This window comes from Sceloporus occidentalis, unplaced genomic scaffold (genome assembly GCF_023333645.1).
Source record: "Sceloporus occidentalis isolate IW3139 unplaced genomic scaffold, rSceOcc1.0.p SCAF_1, whole genome shotgun sequence".
NCBI lineage: Eukaryota > Metazoa > Chordata > Lepidosauria > Squamata > Phrynosomatidae > Sceloporus > Sceloporus occidentalis.
The window spans coordinates 140688097-140704915 of NW_028316981.1; the positions used below are offsets into that span (position 1 = coordinate 140688097).

Genomic DNA, 16819 nt, shown 5'->3' on the forward strand with positions numbered 1-16819 from the left:
TATATCCTGAGTGTTTTGTCCAAAGCAAGAGATTGTTTGTTTTGTTTTTCGTACAATCTGCGGTTGGTATTTCTTTAAGGTATGAGCACACTCAGCCATCATTGTTCACCACCTTTTACGCATTACGGGAGATTTTGTGAACCTGTGTGGTACAAAAGTATGTCCCTCTGACCCCCCCATGAACCTACCTTTAGAATGCATGGCTATAAATAGTTTGAAATCTTGCTGATCAGGATGCCACTTGAACACTATGTAATGGTGCATCTGCTTCTGTAGGTCAGACTTACATAGCCTAACAGGTAGCCGAAATGACCTCAGAGATGTAGATATGAGATGGAAAGCTGGATTGGGCTTGAAACAGATACAGAGAAGTGCTATGGTTCCCACCCCCCTTAGAAGGCCAAAACAAACCTCTGAATGGGAGTCAAGGATAAATTTTTGTTGGATCAGCTCACTTAATTTATGGTTTATCAATCTTCCCAAATCTTTAGATTTGATGAGCTTTATACTTATTGAGCATCTGCCCAGAGGGTTTTAATTACTCATTTAAAATATAATTGATTTTCCTGTTGGGTTCCTGTAATTATAATATTTTAATCAATTTGCCTTTTTGTTATTGTATTAACATTTCCAAAGTGCTAAAATAGTGTTGATTTGCTTACAGGGGCTGTTCAGCTGTGAAACAGCTGGTTAAATGCCCACTGAAATCAAGGATGAGAATATGTAATTGGGATGTTTTGGAAAGTATCTTCAATAAATAAAAACTGGATATTCTCTTTTAGCAACTGTTATTATTGTATAACCTTTCCAGTCTTGACTTGTGGCTGTTAACCCTCTCTCTGCCCACATCAGTAGCAGCTGATAAAGCCCTAGATAGCCTGGAGACACCATCTGATCTTGGTAGTTAAGCAGGGTCAGCTCTGGTTAGTATTTAGATGGGGACCACCAAGAAATATCAGAGCCTATAGGCTATATTCCAAAGGAAGACCATGGTAAATCACCTCTAAAAATCCCTATGAAATTCATGGGGTCACCATGTGATCTCTCATCTGAAACTGAGGACACTGTAGTGGTACTTACAGTAAGGAAAGGAAGGATGAGATTACTCTGTGCACTCTGAACAGTATGGAATTAAAACTATTTCAGAAGACTGGTTTGGGTAGAGATCAAAATTAGGGCAGAAAACAATTTCATATTGGATTCATAAATGTGGTTCAAGAGACTAACACCACTACTTCTTTCAAAAAATTGGATTCAAATTTTAATTTCAGTGGCAAACCTACTCTGAAGAATTCTTGCCAATAAAACCCTGCAATAGGTTCTCCTTTGTTGTTGTTGTTGTTGTGTGCCTTCAAGTTGTTCCCTACTTATGACAACTCTAAGCCGAACTTATCATGGGGTTTTCTTGGCAAGTTTTGTTCAGAAGAGATTTGCCATTGCCTTCCCCTGAGGCTGAGAGCATGTGACTTGCCCAAGGTCACCCAGTGAGTTTTGTGGCCAAGGTGGAAATTCAACCTTGGTCTCCAGAGACATAGGCGAACATTTAAACCACTATGCCATGATTGCTCTCTAGGTTCTCCTTAGGGTCATCATAAGTTGGAAATAACTTGAAGGCATATAACAACAATAACCATCCCCTGATACATTTTGTCTAGTGTTTTGTTAGGATGTGGGTAGGGATTGTTTATTTAAAGGTCCAGCTTTTGTTGAAGGGAGGTGGAGGAGAGAATTTCTCTTCTAAGTGTCTAGTTAATTTCTATTGACTTTCCGGTTGAGAATTTCAACCTTTATTAAACTGGTGGCTGTTTCTTGTTGTAATGCTATGTTACTGGGAATTGAGAAGATTTTCTTTCATCTTGGCACAGTTAGTACTTCTTTTGATCAGGAAACCATTGATCATTGCTGCTTGGGTGCTCTGAATAAACAAAACATAAATTCCTTCTCACTTGTGTTGTAGAATTGCTTAGAAGTTGTCCTCAAGAATGTTTTGTTGAAGATTAGCTCTACCTGCATTCTCTTGGTTATATCTGGTCTCGGTATTGTTAGTGATAGGACTTTTCAGATAATAAAGCATGGGTTCTATGACTTATAATCTAAATTCACCAAAAGTGTGCCAAGCAAAGTGACTTCTGTAAAGATTTTCTGTTAGAGACCACATTTTGTTAAAGGCTGTGCATGCACATGGCAGCTTCTGGTGAAAAACACATTCCTTGTTGCACATGAATTCCTTTCTATAATGACTACTGCATCAATATTTCCCATGTTCTAGATTTCTTGGTGAAGAAATGAGTTCACCAATTATTAATGTTTTTAGTACTTTGGGGATAATTTGCTGTCTGTCCATTTCCTGAGTTCTTGTGAAGCAGATGTTTGTTCCTGCTTGGGGCTATTGAGTGATGGAGGACCATAAGTCATGATGCTTGCAGTTAGCAATACATACTCTGTAATTCTCTCGCCCCCCCCCCCTTTCTTTCTCTTTTTCTCACTTTGTCTCTCTCTCACACACATCAGCAACTATGTTTAGCAGTTTTTTGTTGCAGAATTTTGACATAATGCAGCACCTTGTGCAAGCTTTGGAACCTAACAAAACTTTCTTAATTGCTGTCATATTCTAACAATGTTTTGGGCACGTGAGCTATAAGCAATACACCACAGATGGCCAAGTTGCAGCAGAGGTGCTGCAGATGATCTAGTCATCTGGAAAGGTGGTTCACCTGGAAAGGAGGAGGACTGCATTTGCTTGCAGCTTTGCAAAGGGTCCCTCTAGCCAGCTGAAAAAAGTCAGATTAGTTTCTTTCTGATTGCCTTTGCAACATCAGACTGCTTTTCTACATATCCCTGTTAGTCATAGAATACTGATTTCTGTTTCTGATGTGTCAGGGCTGATAGTAATTCCTAACCAATCATCAGAGTTTATCACATGGGGGAAATCCCATGCAGAAACGGGGGTTTAAACTAGAAAAAAAAAACCCACAAAAGCAGGGTGATTTTCACACGACGTCATTGTTAAGCTTGTGTTAACCCGAACGGAAAGTGGACAGAAAGTAGACAAAAGTAAAAAGGAGCGGTTTTTGTTTATTTTCCGTTCGGGTTAACATAAATTTAACAACATGTATGAAAATCAACCTGCTTTTGCTGGTTTTTCCAGCTTTTTAAATCTTGTTTCTGCGTGGGATTTCCCCTGTGTGATAAACTCCAACAAACAACTAATTTTAGAAACATTAACTGGTTAATACAAAGACATTATGTACAAAAATGAATCACCATTTAGTGTGTAAGAGATCTGACTGATACAGGGAACATAGATCTCCTCCTACCCAAGTTTGTAGCAAAACTTTTAAATCCGTGTTTGATATTCAAACTTGAAATAACTTTTCCATTAAAGTTTCTGCTGAAGTCCTTCTGGCTTCCTACTTCTGCATGGAAGATATCACAGTTGTGTGTGTGAGAGAGTGCTTTTTGTATAAAATCTCTACTTCTTTATACAGTATAATTATTTGGAACATCTTAGCAATGGTAGTAACTAGAAAAACAGGCCTAGATTTTCCACTTCCTTTTGCCAATGTATGCTGAAAGCATTTATTTTATAGACATTATGCCAATCTTTTTACCACATTGAAAATAGAAACCTGAACAAAATTACTTTCTGAGTTTTTGGGGGGGTGGGTTAGGTTTTTGTTTGTTTGTTTGCTTCCTTTAAAATGTTTATATATTTAATGATTTTGATCAGTTTGACTTAATAAGAATGCTACTTTCACACAGAATGGTAAGACAGGACTCTGCATGCTGATGCTTGCAACCTGGTTGGCTCCTCCCACCAACTGTATATACAGCTTGCAAATCAAAAATGGTTGACTTGAACCTGTTGTACAAATGTGGTATCATGGCTTGTCTGGATGGTAAGCTAGTGTTTGTTCTTGGCTTATGGTTCTGATTTGCTTAGCTGCTTGTGCTAATTGGAGGAGCCAAGCAAACATGAATTGGCTGCATTGCACAAGCACATGCTGGCCATAAAACAAGCAAAAAAAGAGTTCAAAATCCAACCTATGTTGATACTTCTATTGATATGTTTTCCCCACTCCAAGTACTAAATGTGTCTCCACAGCTGAAAATGCAGAGATTTTCTTGAGATATTAGTTGCGCACTTCTGACACAGTGGCCTGAGGACTCATATGGAAATAAGCAAGCACTGTTGGAAGGAGGGATGAATTGCAGTTTCAAAAGGGTGATCCAGATCTGATTGCCTCTATCTTATTGCCTTGTTCCCACTTAGCTTACTGCCATGGGTATGGATATTTCTATGCACATTTCCTAAATACAGCATAGTACAAATGCCACAACCACAACATTGTCACCTTTGGCCCCTCAGCATGTTATCTTACTATCTTTGCCTGATGAAGAAGCCAGTAAAGCTTTAAAAGCTAGCATGATCTATTTTGTGCCATATGTAATCAGAATGTTACTTCCAGATTCAGAAAATGGCTAGTGTGTGCCCTTTGTGGATTCTGGAGGATCCAAAAATGGCCCTCCAACCCTCTTTGCAGGCTCACATCTTCTCTAGAGAAAAACAAAACTGAATTCAGTGTACTCCATTAGATAATACAGGTTGTTGAATTCACTTCCCAGCTAAACTGACTTGAATTGATTACTGAAGATATGTTGCTACATCTCCATTGCTATATACAGTAAATATGGAATAAATATCAGTTGGTAAAGTTGGGCTGCATTAAAAAAAAGAATTCTGTAGAACAGAAACTTTAGATGAAAGCTATAATTTCTCAAGAATGTGCAGAGCTTCTCATCCTTGTGGTTATAGAGGAATTGCAACTTACAAATAAATATTCTGGCTCTAATTTCTGCAAATAAATGCAAGTAGTTGGATGTGTTGTGTTTGTTATGGGTTTTTGCATTCTTCATGGAAGAAATCACAGCTAGGTTTTATAACATCACTTTTCTGCTTCTGAATACATGGCCCAGGAACTTCTCTTTCACTTCTGCATTTCAACCAGAGAGCAATTTCCTGTAGATTTTGTGGCCTTAACCTTTTGCTCAAACCTTTCTTTTCATGGTCGAAACCATACACTGCAGATGCTATATTTAATTGCAGTAGGTGACTGGCAGAGTTAACAACCGTTTTGATTTGTTCAAGGCCATAGCGGGCCGCTGTAAGCCCTACAACTTCATTCATTTCCTCGAAAACCCTTCTGTTTCCATTATGTGCTGTCAGGTAGCTGCAATGTGAATTCAAGAAATGGTTCAGGAAGCCAGATAGGCACCTGCTTTAGATCATGATTCATGATTTAGAATTATAGGTTGAATATGGTGAAGAAGTCATCTTGCAAAGGTTTGGGTGCATTGTACTATAAAAACTAGTACTCAGCGGATGGGAAACTGTTTCAAAGCGTCCCCAGAAATGGCGCCCTCTGGAACCGAATTGGGACGCGATGGGAACACGCGGCGTCGTCGTCCCCCCGTGCGATAAAGTTGCGTTTTGGGCCCCATCCAGTGCCCATCGCGTTCTGTGCGCGCCCCCGCTCGCCCCCGTTAGGACGCGCTGGGGAGCAGTTTAACCCCCATGCGATAAACTTAACTGTCTTGCGGAGGGGCAGTGGGAGAAGAGATGGAGATAAGTAACTAACTACGGTAGTTAAAATAAGTGTTAACAATTAACTTGGAGATTTTTCTAATGAAACGAGGTAACTTGATTAAAAAATTTAAAAACAAAGCTATTAAATCAGAATTTTAATTTTAACTTAATTTTATAATTAAGTTAAATAATTAATTACATAAAACACAGTGCTAAAGAGCCAATAAATTTTATATTTCCTAGCTGGTTCTTTGCCCAAAACTTAGCTCTTTTGGATTTTTGCAAAACTATTACCCTTTGTCTTAGTCTCTTGCGGTTGAGGAATTAAAAGATTTAGCTCACAAGATCTGAGCACATAGATTAAAGGGGCAGGGGTTAGATGGGAGATGGGGTTTTCACAAAATTTCTGCACCTGTTCCCTTCTCTCCCGAACTTGAAACGGGGTCAAGGAGGTGAGGCAGAATGGGGGAAAAAATCACAGATGGCATTTTTCCCCCCAGCTTCATTTCTAGTGAGGCTTTTAGTGGGGGCATTTCACATAGTTTTAAATGGCAATTTGACATAAACTTAATTGCTACATTTCTCCCCTTCTATATAAAAGTAAATGAGTTAGATTTTTCACTTAGCAGCACTTAACTAGACATATCAACCCATTTCTACTAACTTTTCCTATCTCTGAGGGGGTGGGGTAATAAAGTTTAAAGAAGAGTTTCTAATCTTGCGCCTCCAATTTGGAGCTCAATTGATTCCTAATACTTATTTGAAAATGCCATCTCCAAAACTGTGGAGCCTTGGTTTGTGGGTGTGTGTGTATATATATATATGTGGGGGCCAATCCTCCACCTCTTTCCAGATGGAGAGCGGTCTGGGGAAAGGCAGCTATCTGCCTGGGAAAAGGGCGGGGAGCCAGTTAAAGGGGCAGGGGAAGGAGCTTGCATGCTCCTGCTCCTCTTACCTCACCCACCTGTCCCTTTAACTGGCTTCCAGGGGCGGAGTTATTCGCGGTTTTTCCACATTCACAAATGTGGAGGGATGACTGTACTTCTGTTGATACAGCCTAGAATCGCAATGGCCTTTTTAGGTGCCATATCACACTGTTGACTCGTGATCAACTTGTGGTCTATTTGGACTCCTAGATCTCTTTCACATATAGTCTGGTTAAGCCAGTTGTCCCCCATCCTATATCTGTGCATTTATTTATTTATTTATGCATGCATGCATGCCCTAAGTGCAGTACCTTACATTTCTTCATGTTGAAATTCATTTTGTTAGCTTTGGCCTAGTTTTATAATTTTATAATATTAAAGTGATTTTGAATTTTGATCCTGTCCTCTTGGGTATTAGCTATTCCTCCTAATTTGGTATCATCTGCAAATTTGATAAGCATTTGCCACTCCTAGGCTTTGGAACAACTTGCCAGATGAGATCTGTCATATTACCACTCTAGTAGCCTTTTAAAAGGCCTTTAAGACGGATCACTTCCAGCAGGCCTTTCCAGATCAGCCCTTCTAGATTGGCCTCCCCCTCACCGACATCTTTGGCCCCATTCCCTCCTTGAAGAAGAAACTCATCCTGCCTCAAATCTACCCGAAATTTTTAACAAATTTAGTATTTGAAATTCTTAATTTAATTTAATTTAATTTGTTGTTTAATTGATTTGCCGTTTTATTGCTCTTTGGTTTATGTTTTTATGTTTGGAGGAGGTTTGGGATTTGGGATTGTTTTTAATTGTGTATTTTTATGTTTATGATATTTTATTGTTAAACTTTTGCTGTAATCCACCTTGATTCCCTAGGGAAAAGGCAGAATATAAATTATTATTATTATTATTATTATTATTATTATTATTATTATTATTATTTCAGTCATTGATAAAGATGTTGAATAGCACTGGGCCCAGGACCTGTAGCACTCCACTGGTCACTTCTCTCTAGGAAGAAGAGGAGCCATTACTGAGCACCCTTTGTGTTTGACCAGTCAACCAGTTACTAATCCATTTAACAGTTGCATTGTCTAGCCCACATTTTTATTATCTTGTTTGCAAAAATAACATAAGGGACATTGTCAAAAATCTTACTGAAATCAATATATGCTATATCTACCACATTATCTTCATCTACCAAGCTGGAAATTTTATCAAAAAAAAAAGATATCAGATTAGTCTGGCATGTCTTGCCCAAGGTCACACAGTGAGTTTTGCCATGACTGTTTGGGGATTCGAACTCTGGTCTCCAGTGTCATAGCCCAGTGCTCAAATTAGCACTTAAAAAAAAGGTCACAAGTGTTCTTTGCATTTTCTAAAATCAAGCTGGGTATCAGTTGAAACAAACAAATTTTTAAAAGGTGGTCAGTGGGAGAGAGAATATATTTCAGCAGAAGTCATTAAAAGCTCAGCTCTGCAGTTTGTGATAAGGTTGGTGAAGTTAGCTGTAATATAAGTTGCATTGTGCCGAGTGCAGAATGATTTTTGGCTATTACTGGGGAAAAAAGTGGTGGCTTTTCTCCTGCTGAAAATATTAAAACCAGCAGTTATTTTGATGTACGTTTCACACTAATTGGGACACATGGGACTCTTTTAGATAGTGCACTTTAATTAATCTCCATCTTTGTCGATATAAAAGGTTTTTTTTCCCTTTCTTGTTCTCTTCGTTAAAACAAACCTGTGTGTTCCAATTAGCACTAGAGAAAGTGCACTAAAATAATGGCTGGGCTGTATTTTTTCTAAGAGAGGGTACCCATTTTTCCTCCATCCCTTCATGCTTTGCACCACCTGTAGTCTCTCTGTACCAGGACAATCTAATTAAATCTGCCTAACAACTCCTCGAGTCCATTTTAAATCTTTTACTATAGGGAACAGACACAGGATTTTCATTTTGCCCACTGACATCTGCCTCCCTGCCCTGCTCTCTTTGGTTTTGCTTAACATCCATCCTGAACAGGAGTTTTGGTGAACTTAGATTCTTGCCCATTGTTATGTGATATTTAGCTGGCCCTCATAAAGACAGCATGCTAATGTTCGGGATTTCTTGCCATATCTGGAATATAATTAGCAAGCAGCAACCAAAAGATTGGACTTGAAATTATCTAGATAGCAGAAGTGAATATATTTGAAAGCAGACTAAGACTGGGATTAAATATGATCCTTCTGTATACTATATGTGGGGGTTTTTGGGGGGGAGGGTAGGGGAGGAGTGGAGACTGGACCTTATTTAGCTAAGATGTTAAAGCATTAGGCATGTGTTCCTTAGGTTTGCTTTGGAAATGGGAGTAATATTATATTCACTCCCATGCCTCATATTGGGAAATTCAATGAAGATGATTCAATTAGGAATCCTAGGGAATAAAATACCTTGCAGAAACCTGAGGTCCTCTTATTGTCTGTAGTGGGCAACTGTCAATCAGCACATGGCGTGAGCTACATAACCTTTTTCATTGCTCACTTCGGGAGAGATTTGGGTCTGATCAAGACACTCACTGCATAGACTACATGTCAAAGACTGAGGCCAAGATGCTACACATATTTAGAATAGCCAATATACACAAGTGCAGTTATGCTGGATCCCACAGTTGCACTACTCTTTGCATCACAGGTACCGTGGGCTTGAGCTCACCCATAATGCAACAGCTGATTAGCTCTACTCCTACAAAATCCACAGTGAGAGAGAAGGATCTGTGTGTATGCTTGTGGAATGATTGGCTGCTCTAGGAACTAAATTTACACAGGACAATGGTTTTTTAAAATACGATTGTATGATTTTCGCTGACCTTAAATGGAGCTCCTGAAAGAAATACTCTTTCCTAAGCCTTCAGGGGAAAAATGTAATTATATTAGCATAAACAAAGAGCACAAGCTTGTATTTTGGAGGAGTGGGAAGAGAAGGTTGATATAGAACAGTCTTTCATACGTCTTCTTTGGTCTCTCTCCCCTGCCTTTGTCTCTCTTCTCCCTTTCTTTCCTAGGGGATGTTCTTTTCCAGATGGCTGAAGTCCACAGACAGATTCAGAATCAGTTAGAAGAGATGGTAAGCACTTTATTTCCTGTTGACATGTCCTTTTTACAGAGAGTGGCCAAGGGGAAGCCTGCACTCTGTTTGGTAGATGTGGATGTAAAATACATCTGTTGCAGAAGAGTTGCCAAGTCCTTTAAATAAGAATAAGGACCTCTGAAGAAGTCACAAACCAGACAAAATTGTAAATCATGCTCTCACCTCAGAAATGTCCAGAAAATAACTAGAGTTGCAAATAAAAAGTTATCTTTTGGCAGGTTTCATGAGCTGCCAAGACAAGAATGAACCTCTTTGCTGTAATTTAACCCCATTTTATTGGGAAGGGGGATTCACTTGACTTTGTTTTTGTTATAGGACACACATTTCTTAAGTTATGGTCCATTGTCAAAAGGGTGTTAATTTATTGTGTATGCGCCTTGTAAATATCACCATTCATGCACAACACACACACACACACAGAATTACTGCAAGTTAAAGAGAAACATAATACACATCTCTTTTGTATTAGGGACCTTTTTATTAATCGCAAACAGATCTACTAATTAAGCTGCAAGGTCTCCCATATCATGGCTAGAGAGAATCCAGGTAAATGCCTCGCCAAGCAATCACCCAGGTCATTTTTGGTTTCTGAACACTTAAATAGAACACTTGTTAGTATCACAAGGGGTCAGATCTCTCACACATAGAGATGATTAACAGAGGTGTCTCTATGGTTAACCTGTGGGGCTGGGAATGGTTTGTAAATTTGATTTGGGCAGTTCTTTCACATATAATCAATGGAACCAAATCTGAATACCTTTGTGAGTTAACACAGTCTCATTCCACTATAGGGAGACCTCATTCGGAATACAGTAATTCATAGGTGGCACATTAAGCCACCTCCAGATTTCATTGTAAACAAAGAGCCATCCCATATCTGCTAAAGTGTCTGGAGTGGCCATGGCTCAGTGGTTCATAGGTGGCTTTATTACCCAAAATCTAGATTTTTTTCCCAATGTCACCATTTTGTTCTGTGTGTGTTCCTTAACTGTTTGGTTTAAATTGATTATTATAATTTTAAATCATTATCATGCTGCTCATTTCTTGAAGGATCCTCATTTGAAAATATTGTATATATTTTTAGCTATATGTTCTGAAAAAAATATAATAAAATAATTATTTTTAAAAACACAGTACATATCATCATAGTGTGGAGGACTATGCTCTTGGGCTAAGTCCAGCGAACTATGTGCCTGCTATGTCTGCAGTCCAGGTGCTACCTGTTGATGCCACGTCAAGAGTCCTGTTCTCCTCTCTTAAGGGTCTTTATCTTGATCTTGGCCTTTAAATAGAGACTTGTAAAATAAGGTTAACATATTTTCTCATTGATCCCACTTACTCAGCTATCTTCCCAGGTCTGACTCAGCTGTCCTATAGTTGCTTTGCCCTACTTAATGTTGTTTTTAATACTTATCCATATTTATTCTGTTTTGTCTATTACCATCAAGTTCTAAAGATCCTTGGGGGAGCATCTTTCAAATTAGCTTCCCTCACCCCTTCCAACCTTTTTGAGCATCTTTCTGTATTTAGATAGTGAAGTCATTATAGAGCCTAGTCTAGCACTGGACTAGGACTCTGGAGACCAGGGTTTGAATCTCGGTTCTGCTATTGGAAACCTACTGGGTGACCTTGGACAACTCACATTTTGTCTCAGAGGAAGGCAAAGGCAAATCCCTCTGAACGAAGCCTACCAAGAAAACCTCATGATAGGTTTTCTCCTTAGGGTTGCCATAAGTCAGAAATGGCTTGAAGGCACATAGCAACTGAAGGCACACAGCAGCAGCAACAACAACTTCTTCTGTTCTGTTTGGTTCTCAGCTGAAGTCCTTCCACAATGAGCTACTAACACAACTGGAGCAGAAAGTAGAACTGGATTCACGGTATCTAAATGTAAGTGGCACATAACTTATTCTTCATGTAAAATGAATCACTCTGGCTGTATCTCTGTTAGCACTGTATTGGTAGAAGTAGAAGGGCTTCAGTTGTTTGAAGATGAAGATGCAAAGAAAATGGGATTATCTGATCCACATAAGAAAAGAGCATATTCAAAGTCACTTAATTCAGATTATTCTGTTAAATGGTTCCTAATTCAGATTCACAGAGATTCTAATGTCTTTTTTTTTTGGGGGGGGGGGGGGAGATAGATTTGATTGCAGTTTAGTTAGATGCTGTGCTAAATACAGAGTTCTTTGAGATGTGATAAAGTAAGAGGTAGAGGGTTGAATTATTATGTTGACATTATGACATGATATTCAGCATGCACAAATGTGGAAATAATAAGATAAACTTTCATACCTCCCTCTGTCTCCAATCCAGTCCCACTATGCTGGGAGATTCAGATAGATTTGTAAAGTATGGGAAATAGGAAGTACAAGCCCATTGCACTTCCTGTTTTTCATCCTACACCAATTCTATTTATGGCTGTATAATTATGTTGAAGGGATGAATATGACTGGCATCTGAATTTGAAACCATTGATGATGTTCTATTAACCAAAACAGAATATAGAAAAAATATTTCCAAATTCAATTCTTTCCATTCTTTTCTCATTTGTGTAGGAGCATATTTCTACCATTTCTAGATATGAAATGATCATAGGAGTCATGATTAACTAAGAAGATTATCACACTGCCCCTTTCTATCTTTCCCTCCTGACCTTAGTGTGAGTTGAAAACTTTTAAGCATGATTTTATCACACGCCTTCATGCTCAGGTCAGAGGCATGCCATATCCGATTATGGCATCCCATACCTGATCCTGACTTCTCCCATACTTTGCAAAGAATGGGTAAATCTCGTTCTTTCACAAAGGTGCCAGATATGGATATGGGATTCCATGATCGGGTATGGGATGTCTGGCCTGAGCAGAGGCATGCAATAAAATCTGTGTTTCGAAGTTTTCATCCATGCTGAGCTTGGGAGGGAAGGATGGGAAAGGGCAGTGCAATAATCTCCTAAATTTCAGCGGGGTTTTTGATAGTCATTACAAAGCTACAACATAAGAAGTGCCATATGGGATTAGCTATCCAGCATTTTGTCTCCCACAGTGGTCAACCAGAGTGCTGTGGGAAGCCACAAATGGGACAAGACTGCTATTGTTCCCCAACAACTAGTATATAGAGGCTGAATCTGCCATCATTCAGCTTCCCTAGGTGATCCTTAGAAGTTCTAGTACTATATGAGAGAAATGTCAGAATAGCTAACATTGCCTGGAAGGTGAGATGGGAATTTTAAAAAAGAGAATATAAAGACACTCATTTGTTTGTGTGTGTGTTTGTGCGTACACCCATGTGAGTGTGCTAATGTGATTTTTATTGTAGTATCCAAAATGCTAAAGCAGCCACTACAGTATCTTGTTCCCTTTCAGATTCAAATGAAATATTTTAAAGCTTGAAGGCCCCAAACACTACACCTGAATTTTACAGCTCAACTAAAAAGCTTTGTTTTTAACATTGTATCTGCTGTGATTAGGGCCTAAGTACCCTAAAGGCCCCAAACCCTGTCTGATCTTGGACACTTAAGCACAGTCAGCCTTGGTTAGTACTTGGATGGGAGACTACTAGGTGCTGTGGGCTAGGTGCTGAGGAAGGAAGTGGCAGAATGATCTCTGAGATTTCCTTGACTAAGAAAGCCATATGAAATTCAAGTCATGTATATATGCATACACTGCTGCATTAGTTTGATAGAAAGGAACATAAAATAATTATAAGATAGTGCCATTGTAAAATAGCACCATCCAATCCTACAAAACACACACACACACACACACACACACCGATTTTGGACCTGTTTATTCTGGTGATAGTTCTGTCTTAGATGTTCCCAACTCTCAGTTAAGTCTTTGAATTAATGCTGACTTCTTCTGTTTTTTCATTCTTTATCAACTTCCAAATTCAAGATGAGCCATGTCCAGAGGAAAGGCTTTCCAAAGTCAGATGTAGCCTGTGGAGACATTTTACAGCATGCAACGTTGAGGGTTTAACTACATATTGTTTATAAGGCTTTCAGAGCTAGTAGTTCTATTCTCTAGTTTACTGGAAATGTTTTCTCTACTTTCTCTCAGGGGAAGAAGTCAGCCTTTTATTTCTAAACAGGCACTCATTCAAAACATACCCTCTAGCAGGTGTGAGGTCAGGACCTTCATGTCTGTAGGGAGGATGTAAACTGTGCTCATTAGGAACAGGGGAAAATCTCTGCCCATCTCTTCAGCATGTTTTCAGCTATTCAGCACTCCCACCACATCTTCCTTATCCAGGCTGCACTGAAGAAGTATCAGACCGAGCAAAGGAATAAAGGGGATTCACTAGAGAAGTGCCAAGCTGAACTGAAGAAGCTTCGGAAGAAAAGCCAGGGGAGCAAAAACCCCCAGAAGTACTCTGAGAAGGAGCTGCAGGTAAGAGTTGTTCTGCCTTGAAGGCCTTTTAGTTAAAAGTCAGTTCTTGTTATCCTCACTATTATTTAATACCAGCGGGACTTGTATGGTAGTCTTCTACCTACATATGGCTGCACTTGTGTTTTGCTGGGCTGTTTTGATGGCATTTCCACTGTAGACTTAAGAAGCTGCAGGTCACATTACAGAAATTAATTTGGATAATACTTTTTGTGCATTTTGCTTTGAGGAGAAATGGAGTCCATTTGCTAGAGAGAATTGGATTTCACAGGTAGAACTGCAGGATAAGTCAACATTATTCATTGGGAGTATTTTGACTGTTTCAGTTGTGTTCAGATGCTCAACAGTAGTGGTATCCTACTTTTTAGGTACATTGTAAATGTTACAGAAAAAAGCATAGTAGTTCAAAAACATTTAATTGACTGAGATGCTTTGGATGAATTAATTCCTCTGCATTTTCTTCAAAAATTACTTTTGAATGATTGTGCCCTCTGTCTATCTGATACAGTTATGACTATAATAACATCCCAAATCCACAAAATAGGAATACCTTTATACAACTAACCAAAATGCACAAAATACACATTACAAGTTTTCAAAGCTACACTGGCTTCTTCATCAGGCAAAGGTATTAAAATCATACAAGAGAAAACATTGTAAAATGGCAATGTTAGTCACGGGCTGGTATTTTCTCAAGGTGTTGTTATTGTGGTGTTCTTTGGAGGGAAATCTGTGCAGGCTGACTCCTCCTCCTTCTGACATGTGGCACTGGGAACTTTACTATATGGCCAACATAACTCACCCTGAATGTTTCCTAGATAGACGATAGAGATTTGCTGCTGATGTCATTTAGTTTTCCTTTATTCCACCTCCCAGTCAAATGAATAAATATTTATTTCCATATGCCTGAAGGATTTTTCATTAGACATGACAAATATCAGTGACTACTGTTTTCAAGCCTCGTGTTGTTTTGTAATCAGGTTTTGACTGTGTCCCTAGAGAATAGGGCATGTAAGTGTCTAAACAGGCAGTATCTATTTCTTGATGGCAACAACAAAGCACCCTTGTATTGATCTCAGAGAAAGGAACTTGTGCAAAGAAAGGAACTTGTTCAAGAGCCAGAAGAGTGCTGGGTAGACATAGATGATGGTGGAACTGTTCTAAAAAAGCAATAATATTTTTGTTGATTCTGTGAAACAAGTGTTTGTTTCAGTAAACTAGAAGATATACAGAGAATGGCAGCCTTCAAGAGTGTTAATGGGTGTGACTGCTTGGTTAATCTCTTTCTCCTCTGATGGAGGTCAATGACTGTTTTAGTAGGTGCCCCACCTGCTGCAACACTGCAAGTTATAACAAGAAGCTGATAGGAATTCTATTAACCTATTCTGGCCTAAAGAAATCTGATTTTTTGGTTGCAGCATTTTCTCTATGTCTAGGAAACACAATAATTACTTACAAAGCAGATGAATATAAGAGTAAAACAAGAATTCTTTATGGAGTGTTGGGGTGGGAGACCATGCTTCTTGCCATTCTTTTCTCCAACCTCCTTCCCTTTCAATCTAGAAACTGCTTACTCTTTCACTACTGCTGTGACTGTAAGTCAGTGGCATGGTATACTTCACTAGTGTAATGTATTATAGATGCATGTTATCTTGGTGCTAATTCCCAACACCAGTCCACCTGCAGCTCGCTGAGGGTAGTTTGGCTCTTCAGATTGCATAGGCATACTTGACTATATGTTTTGATATGGTGAGTTTACTTTCAGTAATTTCTAACCCTTCCTGACCTGCTGTGCTACAAGCAGCCACACTCTGTTGTGGGATCAGAGGGCTTCTATACCTTTAATGGTTGTGTAGAAGGTGGATTTTCAGCAGTTGTTGCTTGTTAGCTGGTTGCATGACAGTGGTACCTGTCCTTTTTCATTTTTGCTGAAGGACAACAGATTCTTAAAGCCTTACATATTTTTCTGGCTATAAGGAAGTAATTACCAGGCACTGTACTTAAAATGCAGGTTGTGCTGGGGAATACCACATGTTTTAATTGCATTAAAAACAATGAGTTATTTGCTCTTAATTGGCTGTTTGAGCTGAAAAGAGGTGCTGAAGGGAAACAGGAATGTTTATCAGCAACTGTCTCAATCTGCCTTGAGCTGTTTGATGGCAGTGCTATAAAATCTAAAATAATAAGTAAGCTTCTGCATGTACTTTCCGAAGCATTTTATAGTACTAGATGCATTGAACTGTAGTCTTCTGAATTTTTAGCTTCTCACAGGTCTATCAGTATAAATGAAATTGCATTTCAAAATGTTTTAAGTATCTATGGCATGCATTCAGTAGTTTGCTTGAGCCTTATTTCCTTGAAGATTTCATTAAATCTGGTATGCACCTGAGCCTTTAAACCCCATCTGAATGCCTGACTCTTCTTAAGTGTTAGCAGAAAGAATGTCCTAAAAGACATCTGACAGATCATGAGACTTCAGCATAACTGCTTCCAAACCCCCATGACTTCATCTGAAGGAATCTGCCCCATTTCTTGCAGTGATTCACACTTATGCATCCTGGAATACTAAATTTAGTGCTCCTCTAAAATGTTCACATTCTTTTCCTGCTTGTGTTGTTTTCTTTTTTGCTATTTTTCTTTTGTATGGATGTTTTGGATGGTTGCAAAGCATATTTCCCTTTTTTATTTTCTCTAAGGAACAAGTCAGTGGCTGGGCCCCAGCCAGTGTCTTAAGGTTCCACTGTGCTTTTGCTAGGTTTTGCCACCATCTGCACTCGAGTGGATAAGGATTTGGTGTC

At 39.0% G+C, this 16819-nt stretch overlaps 2 protein-coding genes across 8 annotated transcripts in view; one reads left to right on the plus strand and one right to left on the minus strand.

The window, feature by feature from the left end:
- Nucleotides 1–16819, plus strand: part of BAIAP2 (BAR/IMD domain containing adaptor protein 2) — a 165040-nt gene that overhangs the window by 73483 nt on the left and 74738 nt on the right. For all 7 annotated transcript variants that reach the window (XM_089539468.1, XM_089539451.1, XM_089539478.1 and 4 more), the window contains exons 4-6: nt 9548–9609; nt 11452–11523; nt 13887–14024. In XM_089539468.1, the coding sequence (XP_089395594.1) occupies nt 9548–9609; nt 11452–11523; nt 13887–14024 (272 nt within the window). The remainder of the gene's footprint in view (nt 1–9547; nt 9610–11451; nt 11524–13886; nt 14025–16819) is intronic.
- LMTK1 (lemur tail kinase 1) overlaps nt 13532–16819 on the minus strand; it is a 225955-nt gene continuing 222667 nt past the window's right edge. The window contains exon 16 of the transcript XR_016282411.1: nt 13532–13573. The gene's annotated coding sequence lies outside the window, so the exon portion shown is untranslated. The remainder of the gene's footprint in view (nt 13574–16819) is intronic.